Source organism: Taudactylus pleione, unplaced genomic scaffold, assembly GCF_031769625.1.
Source record: "Taudactylus pleione unplaced genomic scaffold, aTauple2 ptg000997l, whole genome shotgun sequence".
In the NCBI taxonomy this organism is placed as follows: domain Eukaryota; kingdom Metazoa; phylum Chordata; class Amphibia; order Anura; family Myobatrachidae; genus Taudactylus; species Taudactylus pleione.
The window spans coordinates 248,031-272,268 of record NW_028285398.1 but is presented as its reverse complement, the minus strand read 5'-3'; the positions used below and the strand labels follow the sequence as shown (position 1 = coordinate 272,268).

The 24,238-nt window shown below is 49.5% G+C and overlaps 2 protein-coding genes across 6 annotated transcripts in view; both read left to right on the top strand.

The window, feature by feature from the left end:
* The window catches only part of LOC148454353 (SMAD family member 4-like), a 42,762-nt gene extending 31,322 nt beyond the window's left edge, over positions 1-11,440 (top strand). For 4 of the 5 annotated variants that reach the window (XM_088460976.1, XM_088460977.1, XM_088460973.1 and 1 more), the window contains 10 exons: positions 4,400-4,574; positions 4,665-4,685; positions 4,775-5,026; positions 6,979-7,134; positions 7,227-7,331; positions 7,415-7,468; positions 7,552-7,735; positions 7,861-8,029; positions 10,219-10,357; positions 10,454-11,440. In XM_088460976.1, coding sequence (XP_088317102.1) covers positions 4,400-4,574; positions 4,665-4,685; positions 4,775-5,026; positions 6,979-7,134; positions 7,227-7,331; positions 7,415-7,468; positions 7,552-7,735; positions 7,861-8,029; positions 10,219-10,357; positions 10,454-10,665 — 1,467 coding nt within the window. In that variant the 3' untranslated portion in view covers positions 10,666-11,440. The remainder of the gene's footprint in view (positions 1-4,399; positions 4,575-4,664; positions 4,686-4,774; positions 5,027-6,978; positions 7,135-7,226; positions 7,332-7,414; positions 7,469-7,551; positions 7,736-7,860; positions 8,030-10,218; positions 10,358-10,453) is intronic. The other variant, XM_088460974.1, reaches the window with a different exon arrangement.
* A 7,853-nt stretch (positions 11,441-19,293) lies between these two features.
* Positions 19,294-24,013, top strand: SNAPIN (SNAP associated protein). Its single transcript, XM_088460970.1, has 4 exons — positions 19,294-19,575; positions 22,809-22,855; positions 23,019-23,137; positions 23,271-24,013. Exons 1-4 carry the CDS (start codon positions 19,448-19,450, stop codon positions 23,373-23,375), a joined length of 399 nt encoding a protein of 132 aa, XP_088317096.1. The 5' UTR covers positions 19,294-19,447; the 3' UTR covers positions 23,376-24,013.
* The last annotated feature ends 225 nt before the right edge of the window (positions 24,014-24,238 follow it).

The following is a 24,238-nucleotide window of genomic DNA, read 5'->3' as shown; positions in this document are numbered from 1 at the left end:
CAGATTATCCCCATTAATATTAGTGCAGAGGGGGTGTCATGCAGATTTTCCCCATTAATATTAGTGCAGAGGGGGGTGTCATTCAGATTATCCCCATTAATATTAGTGCAGAGGGGGGTGTCATTCAGATTATCCCCATTAATATTAGTGCAGAGGGGGTGTCATTCAGATTATCTCCATTAATATTAGTGCAGAGGGGGGTGTCATTCAGATTATCCCCATTAATATTAGTGCAGATTATCCCTTATTAATATTAGTGCAGAGGGGAAGTCATTCAGATTATCCCCATTAATATTCGTGCAGAGGGGGTGTCATTCAGATTATCTCCATTAATATTAGTGCAGAGGGGGGGTGTCATTCAGATTATCCCCATTAATATTAGTGCAGAGGGGGTGTCATTCAGATTATCTCCATTAATATTAGTGCAGAGGGGGGTGTCATTCAGATTATCCCCATTAATATTAGTGCAGATTATCCCCATTAATATTCGTGCAGAGGGGGGTGTCATTCAGATTATCCCTCATTAATATTCGTGCAGAGGGGGGGTGTCATTCAGATTATCCCCATTAATATTAGTGCAGAGGGGGGTGTCATTCAGATTATCCTCTTTAATATTTGTGCAGAGGGGGGTGTCATTCATATTATTCCCATTAATATTAGTGCAGAGGGGGGTGTCATTCATATTATCCCCATTAATATTTGTGCAGAGGGGGGTGTCATTCATATTATCCCCATTAATATTAGTGCAGAGGGGGTGTCATTCATATTATCCCCATTAATATTAGTGCAGAGGGGGGTGTCATCCATATTATCCCCATTAATATTAGTGCAGAGGGGGGTGTCATTCAGATTATTCCCATTAATATTAGTGCAGAGGGGGGTGTCATTCATATTATCCCCATTAATATTTGTGCAGAGGGGGGTGTCATTCATATTATCCCCATTAATATTAGTGCAGAGGGGGGTGTCATTCATATTATCCCCATTAATATTAGTGCAGAGGGGGGTGTCATCCATATTATCCCCATTAATATTAGTGCAGAGGGGGGTGTCATTCAGATTATTCCCATTAATATTAGTGCAGAGGGGGTGTCATTCATATTATCCCCATTAATATTAGTGCAGAGGGGGGTGTCATTCATATTATCCCCATTAATATTAGTGCAGAGGGGGTGTCATTCAGATTATCCCCATTAATATTAGTGCAGAGGGGGGTGTCATTCAGATTATCACCATTAATATTAGTGCAGAGGGGGGTGTCATTCAGATTATTCCCATTAATATTAGTGCCTAGGGGGGTGTCATTCATATTATCCCCATTAATATTTGTGCAGAGGGGGTGTCATACATATTATCCCCATTAATATTAGTGCAGAGGGGGGTGTCATACATATTATCCCCATTAATATTAGTGCAGAGGGGGGTGTCATTCATATTATCCCCATTAATATTAGTGCAGAGAGGGTGTCATTCATATTATCCCCATTAATATTAGTGCAGAGGGGGATGTCATTCAGATTATCACCATTAATATTAGTGCAGAGAGGGTGTCATTCATATTATCCCCATTAATATTAGTACAGAGGGGGGTGTCATACAGATTATTCCCATTAATATTAGTGCAGAGGGGGTGTCATTCAGATTATCACCATTAATATTAGTGCAGAGGGGGGGTGTCATTCAGATTATCCCCATTAATATTAGTGCAGAGGGGGGTGTCATTCAGATTATCCCCATTAATATTAGTGCAGAGGGGGGGGTGTCATTCAGATTATCCCCATTAATATTAGTGCAGAGGGGGGTGTCATACATATTATTCCCATTAATATTAGTGCAGAGGGGGTGTCATTCAGATTATCCCCATTAATATTAGTGCAGAGGGGGATGTCATTCAGATTATCACCATTAATATTAGTGCAGAGAGGGTGTCATTCATATTATCCCCATTAATATTAGTACAGAGGGGGGTGTCATACAGATTATTCCCATTAATATTAGTGCAGAGGGGGGTGTCATACAGATTATTCCCATTAATATTAGTGCAGAGGGGGTGTCATTCAGATTATCACCATTAATATTAGTGCAGAGGGGGGGTGTCATTCAGATTATCCCCATTAATATTAGTGCAGAGGGGGGTGTCATTCAGATTATCCCCATTAATATTAGTGCAGAGGGGGGGGTGTCATTCAGATTATCCCCATTAATATTAGTGCAGAGGGGGGTGTCATACATATTATCCCCATTAATATTAGTGCAGAGGGGGTGTCATTCAGATTATCCCCATTAATATTAGTGCAGAGGGGGTGCCATTCAGATTATCCCCATTAATATTAGTGCAGATTATCCCTTATTAATATTAGTGCAGAGGGGGTGGTATTAAGGGCTGAATTCAACTAGCTGCCGAAAAGTGCAGTCTGGTGAAAAGTGGACTGAATTCGCCTCATTCGCCTGTTCTGACGCAATGTCGTCTCCATGCGCATCCCGGATTTTTGCCCTATTCAATTGTAAAACTGGCGAAAACGCGGATAGGTGAATATTTTACAAAGGAAACTACCGAAAAGGACATTTTTGGGGGGGAAATCAGTCTGTAGCCCAGAGAAAGCCTCTGTGACCCTGGGAATCAGTGTAGAATAGTACTAGTAGCCCTAATAAAGGTATTTAGGGAGCTTATTTTGTTGCAAAGGGCTGTTCTATGCCTATGTGTGGGAAAATGATAGAAAGCAATGTTCTCTCTGAACAATAAGGACTGAGGTTACATTGGGGTACGTGTATATTTTCATGTCTCTACAATGAAGATTTAAAAAATCTCAAAAAACCACCTGCTGCCTCCTGCAATCCCAAAATCGCCTCTCTCTTTCATACAGCCCCCCAAAATACCAGGACCCCCACTTTTTATCCATTTTCCAACACTTTTTACATTTTCGCCCCAAAAATGACATATGGTTTTTTATTTTTTTTGGGGGGGGGGGGGGGGGGGTGAATTAAGATATATAATTTTTTGGATTAGTCATTAGGAGGCTGTCCAAAGGGTTCTGAGCCAAGGGCTCGAATCGGACACGCTCGCTAGATGCGTTTGCACGCTAGATACGTATGCAAATTTGGCCAAGGCAAGAGATCGCACGTAAGGCATTAGCACGCCCACTATGTCTCAGCGTGCGATCACATTGTGTATGGAGACGCCCACCAGACTGTCTTAAGACGCCCACTTGCGCACGTCATCTCCAGGAAGTGTATGCAACCATCGGTAGTACATCAAGTATCATCGGCAGCGAACGCAGCGCTTTTGGCTGACCATACCCTACCGCAAGCACTGCGGTCACTTCAGTGTGAAATACAAGCAGGTGAGATGTAATATGACGCTGCCTGTTAATTATGCACGCGTCTGCATCGGCGTTAAGGCGCTCAGGCACGCCTGCGTTCGCACTTCCGCTCCCCCGTTTCTAGTGGCCAGCCTCAGTCACCACGCACAAACGGCTTCTCCTGTCACTGTCAGCCGAGCAGTCTATGCGCAGCCAGCATACGCTTCCTAATCGCTCATACTGGTTCACACACTGTAATGCGTACGCATGCACAGATAGCGAAAATCGGCCAGCAGCGTGCGAACGCAGCTTAGCGAGTGAGTCCCCACATTTGTCCCCCAAAATATGGATTTTGCGCTTCTCTTCTCCTGCCTTTTGCTGGAGAAACTTTTTCGGCTGTTTTTGACTACGGAGTTTTTCGCGTAGGCCAAAACTCCGGGGAATTGAATACGGAGATACTTGGAAAACAGGCGAAAAGCGCAAATCGGCGATAACTCATCTCCAAACGGCACTTTTGGCGACTAATTGAATCCGGCCCTAAGTGTTAGAGCAACGCTATACAGCTGTAATGAATTATTGGCGCCACTCCATCGCTGACTTTACCATTGTTTTTCCCTGTAGCCGCCCTCATGAGAAGTATGGCGATTTGCATGTGTGCGGCAGATGTAAGTTCCTGCGGCACAGTGGCCCTTAGGCGTCGGTATAGTGGTAGTTAAAATAAAATGTAATTTGTAATGATGGCTAAAAACAAAATGTTTTGCTTTGGGAACGACTTCATTTGCCTGGCATGTATTTTTAATGCGTGCGTCCACTTTCACAGGCAAAATCCTGTGACGTCACGGCTTACATGCCAGTAGTGTATTGTATGGGGGAGGCAGCGTGTGCATGTAGGGATCACTCCCTCCTTTAGCTTCCGTGTTTGAAGGCAGTCGGTAATGGCTGCCCAACTCCTGCGCCCATGTCTAGGGTCCCTCCAATGCAAAACTCCATCGCGCACGCGTGAATTATCCCTGTCAGCTGCGTGACTGTGAATGGCGTGTCAGGTACACGGTACACGCATTCCAGGCTGCCGGTAACTTGGACTGTTCCCTTTTCTGTAGGTGGCCGGCAGGAAGGGCTTTCCCCATGTCATCTACGCCCGCTTGTGGCGCTGGCCGGACCTGCACAAGAACGAGCTGAAACACGTTAAGTTCTGTCAGTATGCGTTTGACCTGAAGTACGACAGCGTGTGCGTGAACCCTTATCACTACGAGAGAGTGGTGTCCCCGGGCATCGGTAAGTCCCAGGGTCCTCGGAGAGTGGGGGGTGCGGTGTTATTACCTTGACGTTACATGTAAACTAAAGTATGACTTTGTTGCATTGCAGGGCTGAGTATCCCCAGCTCGGGTAAGTGTGGGTCGCCGACCTCCCGCTCGCTCTCTGTGCTCCTCTAGTCCTCAGTAAGCCGCCAACTCTTTTCTCCAATTATTTCTTAGGATTTTCTTTTCCTTTTGTAGTCACGCCATGCCGCTCGGTAAAAGAGGAGTTTACAAATGACTGTGAGATGGAAGCCCCCTTGTGCCTCTCCACATCCCAAGAACTCCAACCACCCATTACACGTGTGCCCCTACCTCAAATGCCCCCTTCAGACACCTACAGACAGCCCTTACCTCCTCTCACATTGCCCAAAAGCCCTCAGACGGCCATCGGCATGTACCCTAATATACCGGTACCCATTTCACCCTCTGGTAAGACCTTGTTTCATTTTCCCTGCCGTAACCTTGGAGTATAGTGATTAGTTCTATACACAGAGGGAGGGATATCACTATATACCTCACTGGTAAGATTGGCGGGAGGATAGAGAGGTGCTGTCACTGGTAAGACCTCATATAGAGTATAGGGATCTGTAGGAGGAGAGTTAGAGAGGTGCTATCGCTGGTAAGACCTCATATAGAGTATAGGGATCTGTAGGAGGAGAGGTAGAGAGGTGCTATCACTGGTAAGACCTCATATAGAGTATAGGGATCTGTAGGAGGAAAGAGAGGTGCTGTCACTGGTATTACCTCATATAGAGTATAGGGATCTGTAGGAGGAGAGTTAGAGAGGTGCTATCGCTGGTAAGACCTCATATAGAGTATAGGGATCTGTAGGAGGAGATAGAGAGGTGCTATCACTGGTAAGACCTCATATAGATTATAGGGATCTGTAGGAGGAGAGTTAGAGAGGTTCTATCACCCTCATAGATTATAGGGATCTATAGGAGGAGAGTTAGAGAGGTGCTATCGCTGGTAAGACCTCATATAGCGTATACAGGGCCTGATTCAGACCCGCTCGCAAGCGGGTCGATGGTGCCCTAGTGCGCATGCGCACGTTGGAGGGAGCTCCGTCGTTCGCATGCGCGAGACCCAGATAGCGACAGCCAAGCCATGTTGAGTGACAGCACGCCCCCTTTGGTGGGCGTGCCGGGGGCGTGGCTGCCAGACGGAGGCGTTCCCATGGGAACGCCTACCGTCTGGGTCCAGCCCCACTGACATCACTAGTGATGTCAGTGGGAGTGATTTTGGCTCTGATAGAGCCAAAATCACTCCAGGGCTTGCGGTCACCAAGACCCTACCGCAGGGTCTCGTATCAAGCCTGATGGTCGCGATGGTCTTGACCACCGCGACCATCATCATGGACGCTCGCATAAGCTGTGGGTGGTAACCCACAGCTATGTGAGCGTCCAGGAGGACGCTCCAAAAAAAACCAAAAAACGCCCTGATTCAGAGCGGGCACTCGTTCAGAGCGTCCGGCTCTGAATCAGGCCCAGAGATTTGTAGGAAGAGAGAGAGGTGCTATCACCCTCATAGAGTATAGGGATCTGTAGGAGGAGAATTAGAGAGGTATGATCGCTGGTAAGACCTCATATAGAATATAGGGATCTGTAGGAGGAGAGGTAGAGAGGTACTGTCACTGGTAAGACCTCATATAGAGTATAGGGATCTGTAGGAGGAGAGGTAGAGAGGTGCGATCGCTGGTAAGACCTCATATAGAGTATAGGGATCTGTAGGAGGAGAGGTAGAGAGGTACTGTCACTGGTAAGACCTCATATAGAGTATAGGGATCTGTAGGAGGAGAGGTAGAGAGGTGCGATCGCTGGTAAGACCTCATATAGAGTATAGGGATCTGTAGGAGGAGAGGTAGAGAGGTACTGTCACTGGTAAGACCTCATATAGAGTATAGGGATCTGTAGGAGGAGAGGTAGAGAGGTGCGATCGCTGGTAAGACCTCATATAGAGTATAGGGATCTGTAGGAGGAGAGGTAGAGAGGTGCGATCGCTGGTAAGACCTCATATAGAGTATAGGGATCTGTAGGAGGAGAGGTAGAGAGGTGCTATCACTGGTAAGACCTCATATAGGGATCTGTAGGAGGAGAGGTGCAAGATCTCTGAAGCAGGGGGTATAGGCACAGGGTTAGGCACTTAGGGACGGTTAGGATTGAATACCCTTGTCCCAGAGTATAGGAGGTAAATTTACCAAAGTGAGAGTTGTTAGAATCTGATTGGTTGCTATGGGCAACATCTCCACTTCTAAAAACTGTCACTTTAGTAAATGTACCCCCTAGGGATCTGCTTGAGTAGAGTTTGGTGCTACCTCTAGTCGGACTAGGCATTGTATGTTGCTACAGTGATTATGCTGATGTGGTCTCCCTATGTCACAGTGGCTTCTGGCTGCCCCCTTGCCCCTCTCACACATGGTGAAGGGCTCCTATCAATCGCTTCTCCGCAGCAGATGGTCTCCACATCTCCACCGTCCACACCAAACCAAAGCTCGCAGAGCAACGGGTACTCGTCGCCCCCCAAGCAGCCTTACCACAGTACGTATTTCTGACTGGTCATGAGGCGGTGACATCGGTGAGACCTGCTTGGCGTTCTTGGTTTTACCGAATGTCCATTTCTTCCTCCACAGCTACCTGGACGGGAAACAGCACAGCGGCATATACCCCCAACCCGGTGTCCCAGCCCAATGGCAGGGGAAGCCAGCAGCCTCCGCTTCACCACCCAAACCAGTACTGTACGTCTTTCTGCACCGCACTCTCTAATATACCCCCTGCCCTGCGCCAAGGCTACATTTCACTGTCCTCTGTGTCCTTGTAGGGTCTCTCCATCAGAGCTCACCCCCGTTCCAGCACCCTGTATCCAATCACCCAGGTAGGTGCCCCCTGCCGGAGTTTAGGGCACATCTTTCGATCTCTGTTCCACCAGCTTTTAAATCTGCTCATTTTCCTTGACAGGACCCGAGTTCTGGTGCTCTGTCGCCTACTTTGAGATGGACGTCCAGGTCGGAGAGATATTTAAGGTGCCGGCAAACTGCCCGGTGGTGACGGTGGACGGATATGTGGACCCCTCTGGAGGTGACCGGTTCTGCCTAGGGCAGCTGTCCAATGTGCATCGTACAGACACGAGCGAGCGAGCGAGGTGAGACGGCCGCGCTGTACTGCTTATGGCCGCCAGCTCTGCTGGTTCCCGTGTCGCAGTGCTGCTCTCGAGGGGACAGAAAGGATCACTTTGCACTCGGCTGATTGTAAGCTCCCTCGTTCCAGGCTGCATATCGGGAAGGGCGTTCAGCTGGAGTGCCGCGGAGAGGGCGACGTCTGGATGAAGTGCCTCAGTGACCACGCTGTCTTTGTGCAGAGTTACTATCTGGATAGGGAAGCAGGACGAGCACCGGGGGACGCTGTACATAAAATCTACCCCGGAGCTTATATTAAGGTGATTCTGTTATTTCCTCTGCGTTACATTTTACTGCTCCCCGCACCCAGTAACGCCGTGGTCCACGGCTGCTTCTATACAGCTGGGGGGTAAATCACACCTTGCCCGTGTCCCTTGCATTGGCTTCATTTATAATTGTATGAGAAAATGAAGATGGTGCCATCAAGCATCGTAATCCAGTGTGTTCAACCATGACCAAGCGTCTGCTATAATACGGGAAGCACAGCGCATCTTATTTCTGCTGTTGTGTAACACCCCCCTCCATGCCCCCGAGTTGTAAAACCCCGGTACTGTCAGCATTGATCACACAGGTGTTGAATGTCCTGGGAAACTGTCACCTCATTTAGCGCAGCAGCGACCGACTATTGTAGAATACACCGAGCGCATACGGGAATAATCCATATATGTTGTACATAAATCTCGGTGACATTAAATCTTTCCTTTAGGGTACTGTAATACAGATCTCTTTGCTTTTACGGGTGCTGTTATTGTCAGGATAATATTAATTTATACAGTCAGGTGCATAAATATTGGGACATTGACAGAATTGTCATATTTTGCCCTCTAGTCACCACCACAATGGCTTTGAAATGAAACAAACAAGATGTGCTTTACCTGCAGACTTTCAGATTTCATTTGAGGGTAATTAAATCCAAATCAGGTGAACGGTGTAGGAATTACAATGGTTTCTGTATGTGCCTCCCACTTTTTAAGGGGCCAAAAGTAATGGGACTATCAACTCAAAAGCTATTTCCTGGACAGGTGGGCTATTCCCTCGTTATTTCATTATCAATTAAGCAGGTAAAAGGTCTGGAGTTGATTCTAGGTGTGACATTTGCATTTGGAATCAGTTGCTGTCGACTCTCAATATGAGATCCAAAGAGCTGTCACTATCAGTGAAGCAAGCCATCATTAGGCTGAAATATCAATGCAAACCCATCACAGAGATAGCAAAAACATTAGGTGTGGCCAAATCAACTGTTTGGAACATTCTTAAAAAGAAAGAACGCACCGGAGAGCTCAGCAACACCAAAAGACCCGGAAGACCACGGAAAACAACTGTGGTGGATGACAGAAGAATTATTTCCCTGGTGAAGAAAAACCCCTTCACAACAGTTATCCAAATCAAGAACACTCTCCAGGAGGTAGGTGTATATGTGTCAAAGTCAACAATCAAGAGAAGACTTCACAAGAGTGAATATAGAGGGTTCACCACAAGATGTAAACCATTGGTGAGCCTCAAAAACAGGAAGACCAGATTAGAGTTTGCCAAACAACATCTTAAAAAGCCATTACAGTTCTGGAACAACATCCTATGTACAGATGAGACAAAGATCAACTTGTACCAGAGTGATGGGAAGAGAAGGAAAGGAACTGCTCATGATCCAAAACATACCACCTCATCAGTGAAGCATGGTGGTGGTAGTGTCGTGGCGTGGGCATGTATGGCTGCCAATGGAACTGGTTCCCTTGTATTTATTGATGATGTGACTGCTGACAAAAGCAGCAGAAAGAATTCTGAAGTGTTTCGGGCAATATTATATGCTCATATTCCGTCAAATGCTTCAGAACTCATTGGACGGCACTTCACAGTGCAGATGGACAATGACCCGAAGCATACTGCAAAAGCAACCAAAGAGTTTTTTAAGGCTAAAAAGTGGAATGTTATGCAATGGCCAAGTCAATCCCCTGACCTGAATCCGATTGAGCATGCATTTCATTTGATGAAGACAAAACTGAAGGGAAAATGCCCCAAGAACAAGCAGGAACTGAAGACATTTGCAGTAGAGGCCTGGCAGAGCATCACCAGGGATGAAACCCAGCGTCTGGTGATGTCTATGCGTTCCAGACTTCAGGCTGTAATTGCCTGCAAAGGATTTGCAACAAAGTATTAAAAAGTGAAAGTTAGATTTAGGATTGTTTAGTTTGTCCCATTACTTTTGGCCCCTTAAAAAGTGTGAGGCACATATAGAAACCGGTGTAATTCCTACACCGTTCACCTGATATGGATGTAATTACCCTCAAATTAAATCTGAAAGTCTGCAGGTAAATCACATCTTGTTTGTTTCATTTCAAAGCCATTGTGGTGGTGACTAGAGGCCAAAATATGACAATTCTGTCACTGTCCCAATATTTATGCCCCTGACTGTATATTGGTAATTTGATTTCCTTTCATTTTTCTTTTTAAGGTGTTTGACCTGCGACAGTGTCACCGCCAAATGCAGCAGCAAGCGGCCACAGCGCAGGCAGCGGCGGCAGCACAGGCAGCGGCCGTGGCCGGAACCATCCCCGGTCCTGGATCTGTGGGCGGCATCGCGCCCGCTGTCAGTGAGTACAGGGTGTCTCTGGGGGAGTAGGCCGCGTCATGCACAAATGTTGCCCATATGTCGCAGTGTACAAGTCTGAAGTTGGTTCTCTCACCAGGTCTGTCGGCAGCGGCAGGAATTGGCGTCGACGATCTCCGCCGCCTATGCATCTTGCGGCTCAGTTTCGTCAAGGGCTGGGGCCCGGATTATCCGCGGCAGAGCATCAAGCAGACCCCATGTTGGATAGAGGTTCATCTCCATCGGGCCCTGCAGCTTCTGGACGAGGTCCTACATACTTTGCCAATGGCAGATCCCAATTCGGTGAACTAGCACTGGTCACAGAGGTGTCGGCGAGCGAGAGGTGAACTGTAGGCTGCCAGGGGCTTATCTCTGCCAAATGATATTTGTGATGGCGTATACCCAGTCACTGCGGGTAGTTCAATTAGTTTTTTTTACCTTAATGAGGGAACTCTAAATTCCAGAGGTTGGCGCGCTCTGCTGTAACACTGCCAGCAAGTTCTGCCCGTCTTTGGATCGCTTTTGAAATGACGACTGACTGCCAACTCCTGCAAAGACTTCAGTGGCTCTGATATGTGGTACCTGCCCCCTCGTCGCTGTATGGATGTACGCCGCTCGAGAGAGGCTGGTTCCTTCTATCCCGTTCCCCTACGGGTGGAACCCCTTCCTAGCCAGATAAAAACCTGTACAAGATTTCACGCGTCTGGTGGGAACAGACTCTCTGACTTCTGCTATAGTTAATTCTCTCTTTTTATATGCCGTTACAAAGACTGTTTTGTGGCTACCTCAGTTGCAGTCTCTCCCTACATGTTCCTCTAAAGACCAACCTTTTTAGTCGGAGGGCCGCTGTTCTTTTCCACCTCTTCTTCAATTTTATTTTGTCAGTTTTACGGGGGGCGGTGGGGACTGCGTCTTATCATGAAGACGACTGCAAGGCCAAAAAGAAAAAAACAAACAACCAAAAATTGCAGAGACGAAGTGAGTACGCAGCGAGGAGAGTAATCTGTTTTTTTTTTTATATAAAGAAAAGATTTCCACGTACAAACTAACATATCGTAAATAAACTATTTATGTACCATTGCTTACAGATCTGATGCTCGGTATGTGTGTTTTTGTTTGTATTTGCTTTTATTGCGCTCAGGGGTGAGGAGGGGGCGTAGATATAAAGGGGCTCATTCTGAGTTGGGAGCAAAGCTAAGAGAGGAGTAATTTTGCCCCTTGGCAACATCGTACTGCACTGCAGGGGGGGGGGGGGGGGGTAATATATAATGTGCAGAGATTAGACGTAGGATGGTGTGTCCAAACTCAGATCTAAATTGCTGTGTAAGAATAAGGATGTCCAGCATCTGTGGGCTACATGCAAAGCCGCCAGCATTCACTCCCTCATGTTGCAAAATGGTTTGTCCAGGAGCAAAGTTACTGCTTGGTATGCTTTGCTCCCAACTCGGAATCGGCTCCAGTGGATGAGACCTAATAATAATGAGATAAAAAGCAACACCACACTAGTGCCTACCGATAGCCTCCCATCACTTTCTGAAGCCTTTGAAAGATGGGGAGAGCCGCCTACACAAGCACCCTGTGTAACGTTGCCCGCTTCAGACGTATCTGGGTCAAATCATCGTGTTCTGTGTGACCGTGCACAGTAGAATAACCAGTTTTACTTCCAGGCAGAAAAGCTCTATAACAATTGGGGTAAAAGTTGACATTTCTCTAGCTTTTTCTTGCTGCATTCTTTATGGAACGCTATGCGAGAGAACCAGTTTGCAGGCGTGGGATCATTGATGCTGGTTCCCTGCGCGCCTCTGCTCTTCGTGTAAGCAGTAGTGAGATCCACGCTTCGAAGCAAAACACCGTAAAGCGGGACGTACACGGTTTTCCCCTGGGTTGCCTAGACAAGCAGATTGCATTACGGCATGTGCTGAGACTGCAGACCCAAACAGCTGCTAGGATTTATGGTCTCCATGCTATTCAGCGGAACTTGAACATGTTCTCCATAAGTTTGTGGAAATGCTATACTATCCCGCAGTTCTCGCAGCTATCCAGGAGCAGAGCGAATTCTCTCCCAACCACACAGAGAGAGCAGGTCATAGTTCTGCCAGACTAGCGGCCAAATCCTGGCTTAGCTTAGTGGTGGTGCACAAATTCCTGTGGGTCAGTGAACAATACTTTGATGTTCTACTGTATTTTTTATTTTAATGGAAGTTCTTCTTTGGACCATAACTGGAGAAGATAGAGATGCAATGTGTGAGAACCGTTTCTTCCTCAGAATAAGCCTAAACTACTTCATGTTCGTAGAGCTCCTTTTACTCCGTCACCTCCTTGAGAGCAGCAAATCTCTATAAAGTACGTTTCTGGATTCACAAACAATGGCGGCCTTAGCAAGTCCTGTTGACCACCAGCTAGAACCAAGGGTCATTTGTGTCATCAGTGAGCCATGATTGTTCCATGCATAGGCAATATTCAGGTGAAAACCTAATTCAGGGAGCTGGCAGCTCACCATCTCCCGCTTTCTATGCACCCCTAGAAGACACACAGCTGCATCATAAACCCTCCCAAATCTTCACAGCCCCTGTCTACCTCCCAGGGTGCTCCTGGATCTCCGTTTTAACATGGAACTCCCTAGAGCCGCCAATATCCCCACTTCTGGCTAACCCTGCGCAGTGCAGTATGATGGACATGGCGACCGTAGTCTTCATTATGGAAGCAGTGTGTTACATGTAATTCCACATATACTCCATTCAAAATGGCTTCCTGTTTTGTAGAACACGTTGTTGGCCATCTTGAGAGTCCCACTTGGCTGTTTTGCAAGGATGGTTACCTCTGCTTGGTAGTGGGTGGAGAGGGGTAGGAAGATCCTTCCATATTCTAGTGTAGCAGGAAGTCACTATGGAAGCCAGTCTCCTGGGATGGAGAGCAATGAATTTTTCATATGTGTCCGGGTGCCACGGTCTTCTCAGGAGTCCACCTTACTGACATCCCACAAGCACTGAGCAGTCAGTGTCTACAATGCTGTAATGGTGATTTCTCTATCCGACCGTGCACAGAACAATTTGTTCCTACTACATCCGCAACCTACATTCAAAGAGCGGATATTCAGACTGCATGGACCCTCCTGATCTGGTGGTCCCTAGACTTGGCTCTCTTGTTGTTTGATACTAAATCACAAGTTTCCCCTCTTTGTCGCTTGAACCTGGTGGCATATCTCGTTGCCGCACTGGCACTTATGTTGCCATTCCAGTTTATATATCTATTCTACCCTGACCTTGTTCATTCCTTGGATCCTACCCCCGGCAATAAGTGATGCGGTTATTATTCATCAGCTAGAATTTAGGTCCCAGATGGTCCTGGTAAACAAAACTAATCACTGCTGCCATCTCTGATCCACGTCAGCAGGTCCTACTCTTGGACCCTTCTTTTGTCACGGTCTAACATGATTTGATAGCAAGAAGTTTGAGGATTATGTTACCGTTTTAAGGATGACTTCAATGCATTACATTGTCCTATCGGGTGTGGACTATATTTCCCTCACAGGTCTCTTCTTCATGTGTCCAGCGCTATATAACCCTCACAGGTCTCTTCTTCATGTGTCCAGCACTATATAACCCTCACAGGTCTCTTCTTCATGTACCCAGCGTTATGTAACCCTCACAGGTCTATTCTTCATGTGTCCAGCACTATATAACCCTCACAGGTCACTTCTTCATGTGTCCAGTACTATATAACCCTCACAGGTCTCTTCTTCATGTGCCCAGCGCTATATAACCCTCACAGGTCTCTTCTTCATGTGCCCAGCACTATATAACCCTCACAGGTCTCTTCTTCATGTACCCAGCACTATATAACCCTCACAAGTCTCTACTTCATGTGTCCAGCACTATATAACCCTCACAGGTCTCTTCTTCATGCTCCCAGCGCTATATAACCCTCACAGGTCTCTTCTTCATGTGCCCAGTACTATATAACCCTCACAGGTCTCTTCATGTGTCCAGCACTATATAACCCTCACAGGTCTCTTCTTCATGTGTCCAGCACTATATAACCCTCACAGGTCACTTCTTCATGTGTCCAGTACTATATAACCCTCACAGGTCTCTTCTTCATGTGCCCAGCGCTATATAACCCTCACAGGTCTCTTCTTCATGTGCCCAGCACTATATAACACTCACAGGTCTCTTCTTCATGTGTCCAGCACTATATAACCCTCACAGGTCTCTTCATGTGTCCAGCACTATATAACCCTCACAGGTCTCTTCTTCATGTGTCCAGCACTATATAACCCTCACAGGTCTCTTCTTCATGTGTCCAGCACTATATAACCCTCACAGGTCTCTTCTTCATGTGTCCAGCACTATATAACCCTCATAGGTCTCTTCTTCATGTGTCCATCGCTATATAACCCTCAGAGGTCTCTTCTTCATGTGTCCAGCGCTATATAACCCTCACAGGTCTCTTCTTCATGTGTCCAGCGCTATATAACCCTCACAGGTCTCCTCATGTGTAAAGCGTGATATTCCTGACGTCGTTTTTGCCCCATCTTGTGGTGGCTTGGGGAATGACTTTCATTTTATTGTGTATCACAATATATTGGGCTGCAAACTAGTATTTTGGGAGCACTGGGTACTCCTGCTGTAATACTAACACATCCCATCTTTTGTGAAATAGGCAGTGCTTTGCCACCTCTTTGCACTAGTGTGTTAATGGGACCAAGATCAGAAGATGTGACTCTAAACCAGTGACAGGGGAGCCGAGAGGGAGATGGGTAGGTTTACGCAGGCCTAGGTCTCTATAGGGGCCTGTGAATGCAGGGGGGCATAGCAACACCCCCACTTGGCTGTGGCCACTCCCCCAGTGCATACAACGCCACTTCACAGTGGCACACAACGTATAAGTTATTAAATAACTAGCGCACCGGGGGGGGGGGCGGCGTAGCCTCACCTCTGACTGTAGACACGCTTTCCCACAAGCACCAAACGCATGCCAGGACCAGTGATAGGCAACCAGATACACAGTGGAAGGGCACACTGGCCGGCACAACCAGATACACAGTGGAAGGGCACACTGGCCGGCACAACCAGATACACAGTGAAAGGGCACACTGGCCGGCACAACCAGATACACAGTGGAAGGGCACACTGGCCGGCACAACCAGATACACAGTGGAAGGGCACACTGGCCGGCACAACCAGATACACAGTGGAAGGGCACACTGGCCGGCACAACCAGATACACAGTGGAAGGGCACACTGGCCGGCACAACCAGATACACAGTGGAAGGGCACACTGGCCGGCACAACCAGATACACAGTGGAAGGGCACACTGGCCGGCACATTGATCTTAATCTCTATTGCAAAGTTAATGTAAATTGTATTTAAGGACATCAATGGAAAAGACCCTTATCTATAATAACACACCAGCAGGCAAAGCATTAAGGAGCTGCCGCCCACATGTTGCCTATCACTGGTCGATCCCTGCTATATGGGGGGTACATACCTCCCAACTCTTGTGTAGTGTTGGCCATCAACGGCCGGGTGGGGTTTTCACCATTGATGGGGACCCACAGATGGTCAGTGCCGGCTGTGGGCACCATCTGTGCATGCTCAGAAATAAAGCAATGGTGGCTTAACCATGATGGATAAAACCTATGGCAGAGCCTTTGATGGTCATCCCTACTATTGGGATTGGCAAATTGTGAATCACCAAGCAGTGGCTGTGCCCACGCATCACACCACGGTCTCTCGTCACGCTGGAGTTGTGCCTTGTGCTTCCCCCAGCCTCTCTCCCTGCTCTGTGAATGCCCCCAACACTGAGGCCTCTGGGTGGTACGGAGGGACGGTGTCGGAAAAGCAGTGCAGTCCTGTGATCTAGACCAGTGGTTCTCAAACTCTATGCTCAGGACTATGGCCCTCATTCTAGGCGATCGCAAGAAGTGACCGCTCGTTCTGAATGAGGGCGGCCTCTTGCCCTTTCAAGTGGGGCCGCCTGGTCGCTAGCTAAGCTGTGGGTTACCAGCCACAGCTTAACGACCGACCAGGGTGATGGTCGCGATGGTCAAGACCATCGCGTCCATCGGGGCTTGCGATGAGACCCTAAGGTTGGGTCTCGGCAACCGCAAGCCCCAGGGAGCTTCCTGCTCTGATCGAGCAGGAAGCTCCTCACTGACATCACTGCTGATGTCAGTGCGGCCGCCCACAAAACGGCAGGCGTTCTGTCAGGAACCCCCAGCCCCGCCTACAAAACGGGGCGAGCTGTCGATCAACATCGACAGCCGCCCCTTTTGTAGTGAGCTCCGGAGCGAGAGAATTTCTCTCTCGCTCCGGGGCTTCCACACGCGCAGTGCGGCCGCTACGCGTGCCCAGGGCCTTAACATCGACTCGGTTGCGAGCGCTCAGCGATTGCGACCGGGTCTGAATGAGACCCTATATGCTATGCACAGGTGTAGTCCATTACTCACTGACACATTCCCCAGATCACCCAACAGGTGCACAAGTGTAATTATTAATCACTGACACATATCCCAGGTCACCCAGCAGGTGCACAGGTGTAATCATTACTCACTGACACATTTCCCAGGTCACCCAGCAGGTGCACAGGTGTATTCATTACTCACTGACACATTTCCCAGGTCACCCAGCAGGAGCACAGGTGTAGTCATTACTCACTGACACATTTCCCAGGTCACCCAGCAGGTGCACAGGTGTACTCATTACTCACTGACACATATCCCAGGTCACCCAGCAGGAGCACAGGTGTAATCATTACACACTGACACATTTCCCAGGTCACCCAGCAGGAGCACAGGTGTAGTCATTACTCACTGACACATTTCCCAGGTCACCCAGCAGGTGCACAGGTGTAATCATTACTCACTGACACATTTCCCAGGTCACCCAGCAGGTGCACAGGTGTAGTCATTACTCACTGACACATTTCCCAGGTCACCCAGCAGGTGCACAGGTGTAGTCATTACTCACTGATACATTTCCCAGGTCACCCAGCAGGTGCACAGGTGTAATCATTACTCACTGACACATATCCCAGGTCACCCAGCAGGTGCACAGGTGTACTCATTACTCACTGACACATATCCCAGGTCACCCAGCAGGAGCACAGGTGTAATCATTACACACTGACACATTTCCCAGGTCACCCAGCAGGAGCACAGGTGTAGTCATTACTCACTGACACATTTCCCAGGTCACCCAGCAGGTGCACAGGTGTAATCATTACTCACTGACACATTTCCCAGGTCACCCAGCAGGTGCACAGGTGTAGTCATTACTCACTGACACATTTCCCAGGTCACCCAGCAGGTGCACAGGTGTAATCATTACACACTGACACATTTCCCAGGTCACCCAGCAGGTGCACAGGTGTAGTCATTACTCACTGACACATTTCCCAGGTCACCCAGCAGGTGCACAGGTGTAGTCATTACTCACTGACACATATCCCAGGTCACCCAGCAGGTGCACAGGTGTAGTCATTACTCACTGACACATTTCCCAGGTCACCCAGCAGGAGCACAGGTGTAGTCATTACTCACTGACACATTTCCCAGGTCACCCAGCAGGTGCACAGGTGTAGTCATTACTCACTGACACATATCCCAGGTCACCCAGCAGGTGCACAGGTGTAGTCATTAATCACTGACACATATCCCAGGTCACCCAGCAGGTGCATAGGTGTAGTCATTACTCACTGACATATTTTAAAAGATCCACAAGTGGAGATAATTATTACACCTGTGATTCTGATAGGAGACTTGAACATCATGCACTGTTTGGGGTCTTGAGGCCCGAGTTTGAGAACCTGTGATGTAAACGGCTGTGACGTAAGGATAATTAAGGGGACTGATTACCAGGGCCGGCTCAAGGCAAGTTCGACCAGTGCGGTCGTACAGGGGCGCCACCCCATAGAGCACGCACCCCTCACAATTTCAGTGGGACAGTCCCGTTATTCGGGCATTTCCCCGATGTTCCACCTGTGGGGGAACACCTGTCTCATCAATGACCTAGGTCCCCACAGGTGGCTACAATCATACATTAAGCTGCGACCGATCGCCACGATGCAGGGACGTGATCGGAAATTTCTGATCGCCCACCAATCCGTCGCAGATGTAGGGGGAGTCCAGGAATGTGCCATGTTAGGAGACAGGAGAGTGAATGGAAGTTACAGGCATTTGACACTAGCCCAGAGGTTCCCAAACTTGGTCCTCAAGGCACCCTAAAGCCCCGTCCACACTGGACGATTCCTATGAACTATATGAACGATAACGATATATCATTGAGTGTATATGCAGTAAACAATGGACAATGCGTGCTCCTGCGAGTCGTTAATGATATCCCCAGTTGTCTGTACATTCGGTCCTATCTGGGGATATCGATAACAATGCCATGCTGCCGAACGCAGCATGGCTCCGCTCCCCCGCTGTCGATGATCGACGTTGCCAGCATCGGCAGGTGTGGATGCACTTGCCAATGCCGGCACGGTAAGGTATATTTCCCCTATTGATTTTATACCTGGAAGTGACATAAGTGAGGGCGGATGTACGGTTCTCGCTACAAGAGTATATTCCCCCTCTATGCCCACACGGATGTTAGGGAATGACGTTGGACAGTAACTGATGGCGTCAGGGTACATCTACGCTGTAATCATGTTGGCACCCCCAACAGGCCCGCCGATGACTATATCGTTCAGATACACACATCATCCAATGTGTACGGGGCTTAGCAGTCCAGGACAGGTTTTAAGGATATCCATGCTTGACCACAGGTGACCCATTTAGTGCCCAACCAGGGATATCTCTAAAACCTGAACTGTTGGGGTGCCTGCAGGACCGCATTTAGGAACCTCTACATGAACCCCTGTATTATCGGTTTCTGCATTAAGGAAAGAAGTGGGAGAAGCAGAGTGTGTGTGGGGGAGGGGGTGTCCTGCGGGCATTGCCAGCTCTCAGCGCGGCGCCGCCATGTTTGTGTAGACGTCTCTCCTGCGCTGACAGCGGTCTCCGGGCCACAAGATGGCGGCGGCGGCAGCGGAAACAGGAGACAGGGTACTCTAGTGACCGCGTCACCCGGAGCTCCCGGTGGTGTGATGTCATTTCCGGTCCGGTGCAGGATGGCGGTGCCGGTGTCCCCGGGGCGGGATGTGTTCGCGGAGGGGCTGCTGGAGCTGCTGAAGCCGGCGGTGCAGCAGCTGGACTCCCATGTGCACGCCGTGAGGTGCGGGGAGCCCCGAGCCTCCATCAGGGGGTGTTCCCCTGTAATTAGTGGTGGTAGGGTGTAATGAGGGGCGGGGGATGTGGTGTGTGCCCCCGTAATGAGGGGTAGAGGAAGTACTGTGTCTTCCTGTGATGAGGGTTGGGAGGTGTGCTATGTTCCCTGTATCCCCCCGTAATGAGGAGTGCTGGTGACGGTGTATCCCCCCCTGTAATGAGGAGTGCTGGTGACGGTGTATCCCCCCCTGTAATGAGGAGTGCTGGTGACAGTATCCCCCCCTGTAATGAGTGCTGGTGACAGTATCCCCCCCTGTAATGAGGAGTGCTGGTGACAGTATCCCCCCCTGTAATGAGGAGTGCTGGTGACAGTATCCCCCCGTAATGAGGAGTGCTGGTGACAGTATCCCCCCTGTAATGAGGAGTGCTGGAGACGGTGTATCCCCCCGTAATGAGGAGTGCTGGAGACGGTGTATCCCCCTGTAATGAGGAGTGCTGGTGACAGTGTATCCCCCCCTGTAATGAGGAGTGCTGGTGACGGTGTATCCCCCCGTAATGAGGAGTGCTGGTGACAGTATCCCCCCCTGTAATGAGGAGTGCTGGTGACAGTATCCCCCCCTGTAATGAGGAGTGCTGGTGACAGTGTATCCCCCCGTAATGAGGAGTGCTGGTGACGGTGTATCCCCCCCTGTAATGAGGAGTGCTGGTGACGGTGTATCCCCCCCTGTAATGAGGAGTGCTGGTGACAGTATCCCCCCCTGTAATGAGGAGTGCTGGTGACAGTATCCCCCCCTGTAATGAGGAGTGCTGGTGACAGTATCCCCCCCTGTAATGAGGAGTGCTGGTGACAGTGTATCCCCCCGTAATGAGGAGTGCTGGTGACAGTATCCCCCCCTGTAATGAGGAGTGCTGGTGACAGTATCCCCCCGTAATGAGGAGTGCTGGTGACAGTATCCCCCCCTGTAATGAGGAGTGCTGGAGACGGTGTATCCCCCGTAATGAGGAGTGCTGGAGACGGTGTATCCCCCTGTAATGAGGAGTGCTGGTGACAGTGTATCCCCCCTGTAATGAGGAGTGCTGGTGACAGTATCCCCCCGTAATGAGGAGTGCTGGTGACAGTATCCCCCCCTGTAATGAGGAGTGCTGGTGACAGTATCCCCCCCTGTAATGAGGAGTGCTGGTGACAGTGTATCCCCCCGTAATGAGGAGTGCTGGTGACGGTGTATCCCCCCCTGTAATGAGGAGTGCTGGTGACGGTGTATCCCCCCCTGTAATGAGGAGTGCTGGTGACAGTATCCCCCCCTGTAATGAGGAGTGCTGGTGACAGTATCCCCCCCTGTAATGAGGAGTGCTGGTGACAGTATCCCCCCCTGTAATGAGGAGTGCTGGAGACGGTGTATCCCCCCGTAATGAGGAGTGCTGGAGACGGTGTATCCCCCTGTAATGAGGAGTGCTGGTGACAGTGTATCCCCCCCTGTAATGAGGAGTGCTGGTGACGGTGTATCCCCCCGTAATGAGGAGTGCTGGTGACAGTATCCCCCCCTGTAATGAGGAGTGCTGGTGACAGTATCCCCCCCTGTAATGAGGAGTGCTGGTGACAGTGTATCCCCCCGTAATGAGGAGTGCTGGTGACGGTGTATCCCCCCCTGTAATGAGGAGTGCTGGTGACGGTGTATCCCCCCCTGTAATGAGGAGTGCTGGTGACAGTATCCCCCCCTGTAATGAGGAGTGCTGGTGACAGTATCCCCCCCTGTAATGAGGAGTGCTGGTGACAGTATCCCCCCCTGTAATGAGGAGTGCTGGTGACAGTGTATCCCCCCGTAATGAGGAGTGCTGGTGACAGTATCCCCCCCTGTAATGAGGAGTGCTGGTGACAGTATCCCCCCGTAATGAGGAGTGCTGGTGACAGTATCCCCCCCTGTAATGAGGAGTGCTGGAGACGGTGTATCCCCCGTAATGAGGAGTGCTGGAGACGGTGTATCCCCCTGTAATGAGGAGTGCTGGTGACAGTGTATCCCCCCTGTAATGAGGAGTGCTGGTGACAGTATCCCCCCGTAATGAGGAGTGCTGGTGACAGTATCCCCCCCTGTAATGAGGAGTGCTGGTGACAGTATCCCCCCCTGTAATGAGGAGTGCTGGTGACAGTGTATCCCCCCGTAATGAGGAGTGCTGGTGACGGTGTATCCCCCCCTGTAATGAGGAGTGCTGGTGACGGTGTATCCCCCCCTGTAATGAGGAGTGCTGGTGACAGTATCCCCCCCTGTAATGAGGAGTGCTGGTGACAGTATCCCCCCCTGTAATGAGGAGTGCTGGTGACAGTATCCCCCCCTGTAATGAGGAGTGCTGGTGACAGTGTATCCCCCCGTAATGAGGAGTGCTGGTGACAGTATCCCCCCCTGTAATGAGGAGTGCTGGTGACAGTATCCCCCCCTGTAATGAGGAGTGCTGGAGACGGTGTATCCCCCGTAATGAGGAGTGCTGGAGACGGTGTATCCCCCTGTAATGAGGAGTGCTGGTGACAGTGTATCCCCCCTGTAATGAGGAGTGCTGGTGACAGTATCCCCCCGTAATGAGGAGTGCTGGTGACAGTATCCCCCCCTGTAATGAGGAGTGCTGGAGACGGTGTATCCCCCCGTAATGAGGAGTGCTGGTGACAGTGTATCCCCCCGTAATGAGGAGTGCTGGTGACAGTGTATCCCCCCGTAATGAGGAGTGCTGGTGACAGTGTATCCCCTCGTAATGAGGAGTGCTGGTGACAGTGTATCCCCCCGTAATGAGGAGTGCTGGTGACAGTGTGTCCCCCTGTTTATGAGGAGTGCTGGTAGTGTGTCCCCCCGTAATGAGGAGTGCTGGTGACTGTGTGTACCCCGGTAATGAGGAGTGCTGGTGACGGTGTGTCCCCCCCGGTAATGAGGAGTACTGTGATGAGGAATGATGAAAGCGCTGTGTCCACTTGTAATGAGGTGTTTGCACTGTGTAACCCTGTTATAAGAAATGAGGGTGGGGTTGTCTATTCTAATGATGTGTGGGGGGTTACAGAGAACGCTAGGGTGCCACCTGGTGAAGAGGTAGGTGTCAGCCATCAAGTTTATATTTGCTGGGGAATTACTTTATCATCATCTATCCCAAATCTTCCACCTTTGATGAGACCAAATTTTCACAAAAACAGGACTTGGGGTCTTCCAGTGTCCCCCACATAAGTACGTTTTGGTTGTATTACTATTTTCCCTCTGTTTGCAGAGAGAGCCAGGTGGACCTGCGAGAGCACATTGACAGCTTGGCGTCAGGTGAGTGCGAGTCCGGGGAGATCACCAACATGGGACCCAGCCTGACCGCGACATATATTGTCCCAGTGCGTCACCTAGGGGCAACCTCTCAGTGCTTGTGGCTTTGTGAGGGTACACACAGGTGCCGCCGCTTGTCAGAACATACATGTCTCCCTTCTTTTAGAGCTCTGCAAGATTAATGAGGACCAAAAGGTGGCTCTGGACCTGGACCCGTACGTGAAAAAGCTGCTAAACGCACGTCGTCGAGTCGTCTTAGTGAATAACATCCTGCAGAACGCGCAGGTAAGGCTGATACCACAGGGCATGGCCTGGTCAGGTGCGTAATGGCTGGGCGCCAGGGGGACTCAGCTCGGACCCCGAGTAGCCGTCTCCTATGACCCCCTAACATTATACCTGTGTTTCTCTATCCTCGTAGGAGAGACTGAGGCGTCTCAATCACAGTGTGGCGAAAGAGACGGCCCGGAGAAGGGCAATGCTGGATTCTGGAGGCCATCCCTCCCCAACGTCCCCTAACAAATGAGGCAGAGGGGGGAATCCTGGCGCTGCACCATCTCTCTCTTTAACATCGGTGGATAAGATTTCTGCCAGCCCCGGTGTGTGTGCAGGCGGCCCTCTGTTACCCCTTCCAGGGGGCCAAACGCTTAGCAGCCCAATGTGGGGGGCAACAACTGCCGAATCGATCAACTGCCAGCACTAGGAGAATTATATTCCGGTGTGATGCATGATACCTAATATTGTAGCAATCATCATCGTTCCCATGGCAATAGAGGGGCGTGGTGCTTTGTCCTCCAGCTGCCAATCAGACGTTCCTGAGAATTCTGTCGCATTTCCCAGCATTCCATTTGTATGTCTGGATTTAGCCTGCGTCCCGTGATCCGCACACAGGGAATGGTGCGCTAGGCGGCCTCTCGTCCTGCGTAGAGCAGTGTGTTATGTATACAGTTGCGTTAGTCACGTTACCGGGGGTTAGAGCTGTGATCCGAGACGAAGTACATTGGAGGATGTTTACAGTCCGTGCGTGGGGTGTACCCCTCATCTTGATCGTGCAATAAATTGTATCCCATGGCTGACCCCATCTTTTGTACTGTGATATCCAGCTTGTGGCTGCTCTGCCTGATCTCTGCTCTTGTATCTCAATAAATGTTATCAGCTAAAGCATTGCCTGAATCTGTTTGTGAATATATATTCCTTTTGTGTAAGTTGCGTATGTGGAAATCATGAACATCGCAGTTTCCCCATTAGAGCAGATGGCGGTTCTTTGCCTACGCCCACGGTTTCATGCTGTTACGATAGCGGTGTACAGTATTCCACCAACCCTGTACTGCTGCACAATAACATGCCACAAAATAATACTTTCTTTCAGATGTGGTGGTTCGTTAATGT

What these genes read in the sequence shown, in the direction of transcription:
- SNAPIN (XM_088460970.1), top strand. Translation starts at nt 19,448, where the DNA reads ATGTCATTTCCGGTCCGGTGCAGGATGGCGGTGCCGGTGTCCCCGGGG. An exon ending in TCCCATGTGCACGCCGTGAG is followed by an intron (nt 19,576 to 22,808) that starts GTGCGGGGAGCC and finishes CTCTGTTTGCAG; the next exon opens with AGAGAGCCAGGTGGACCTGC. An exon ending in CATTGACAGCTTGGCGTCAG is followed by an intron (nt 22,856 to 23,018) that starts GTGAGTGCGAGT and finishes CCCTTCTTTTAG; the next exon opens with AGCTCTGCAAGATTAATGAG.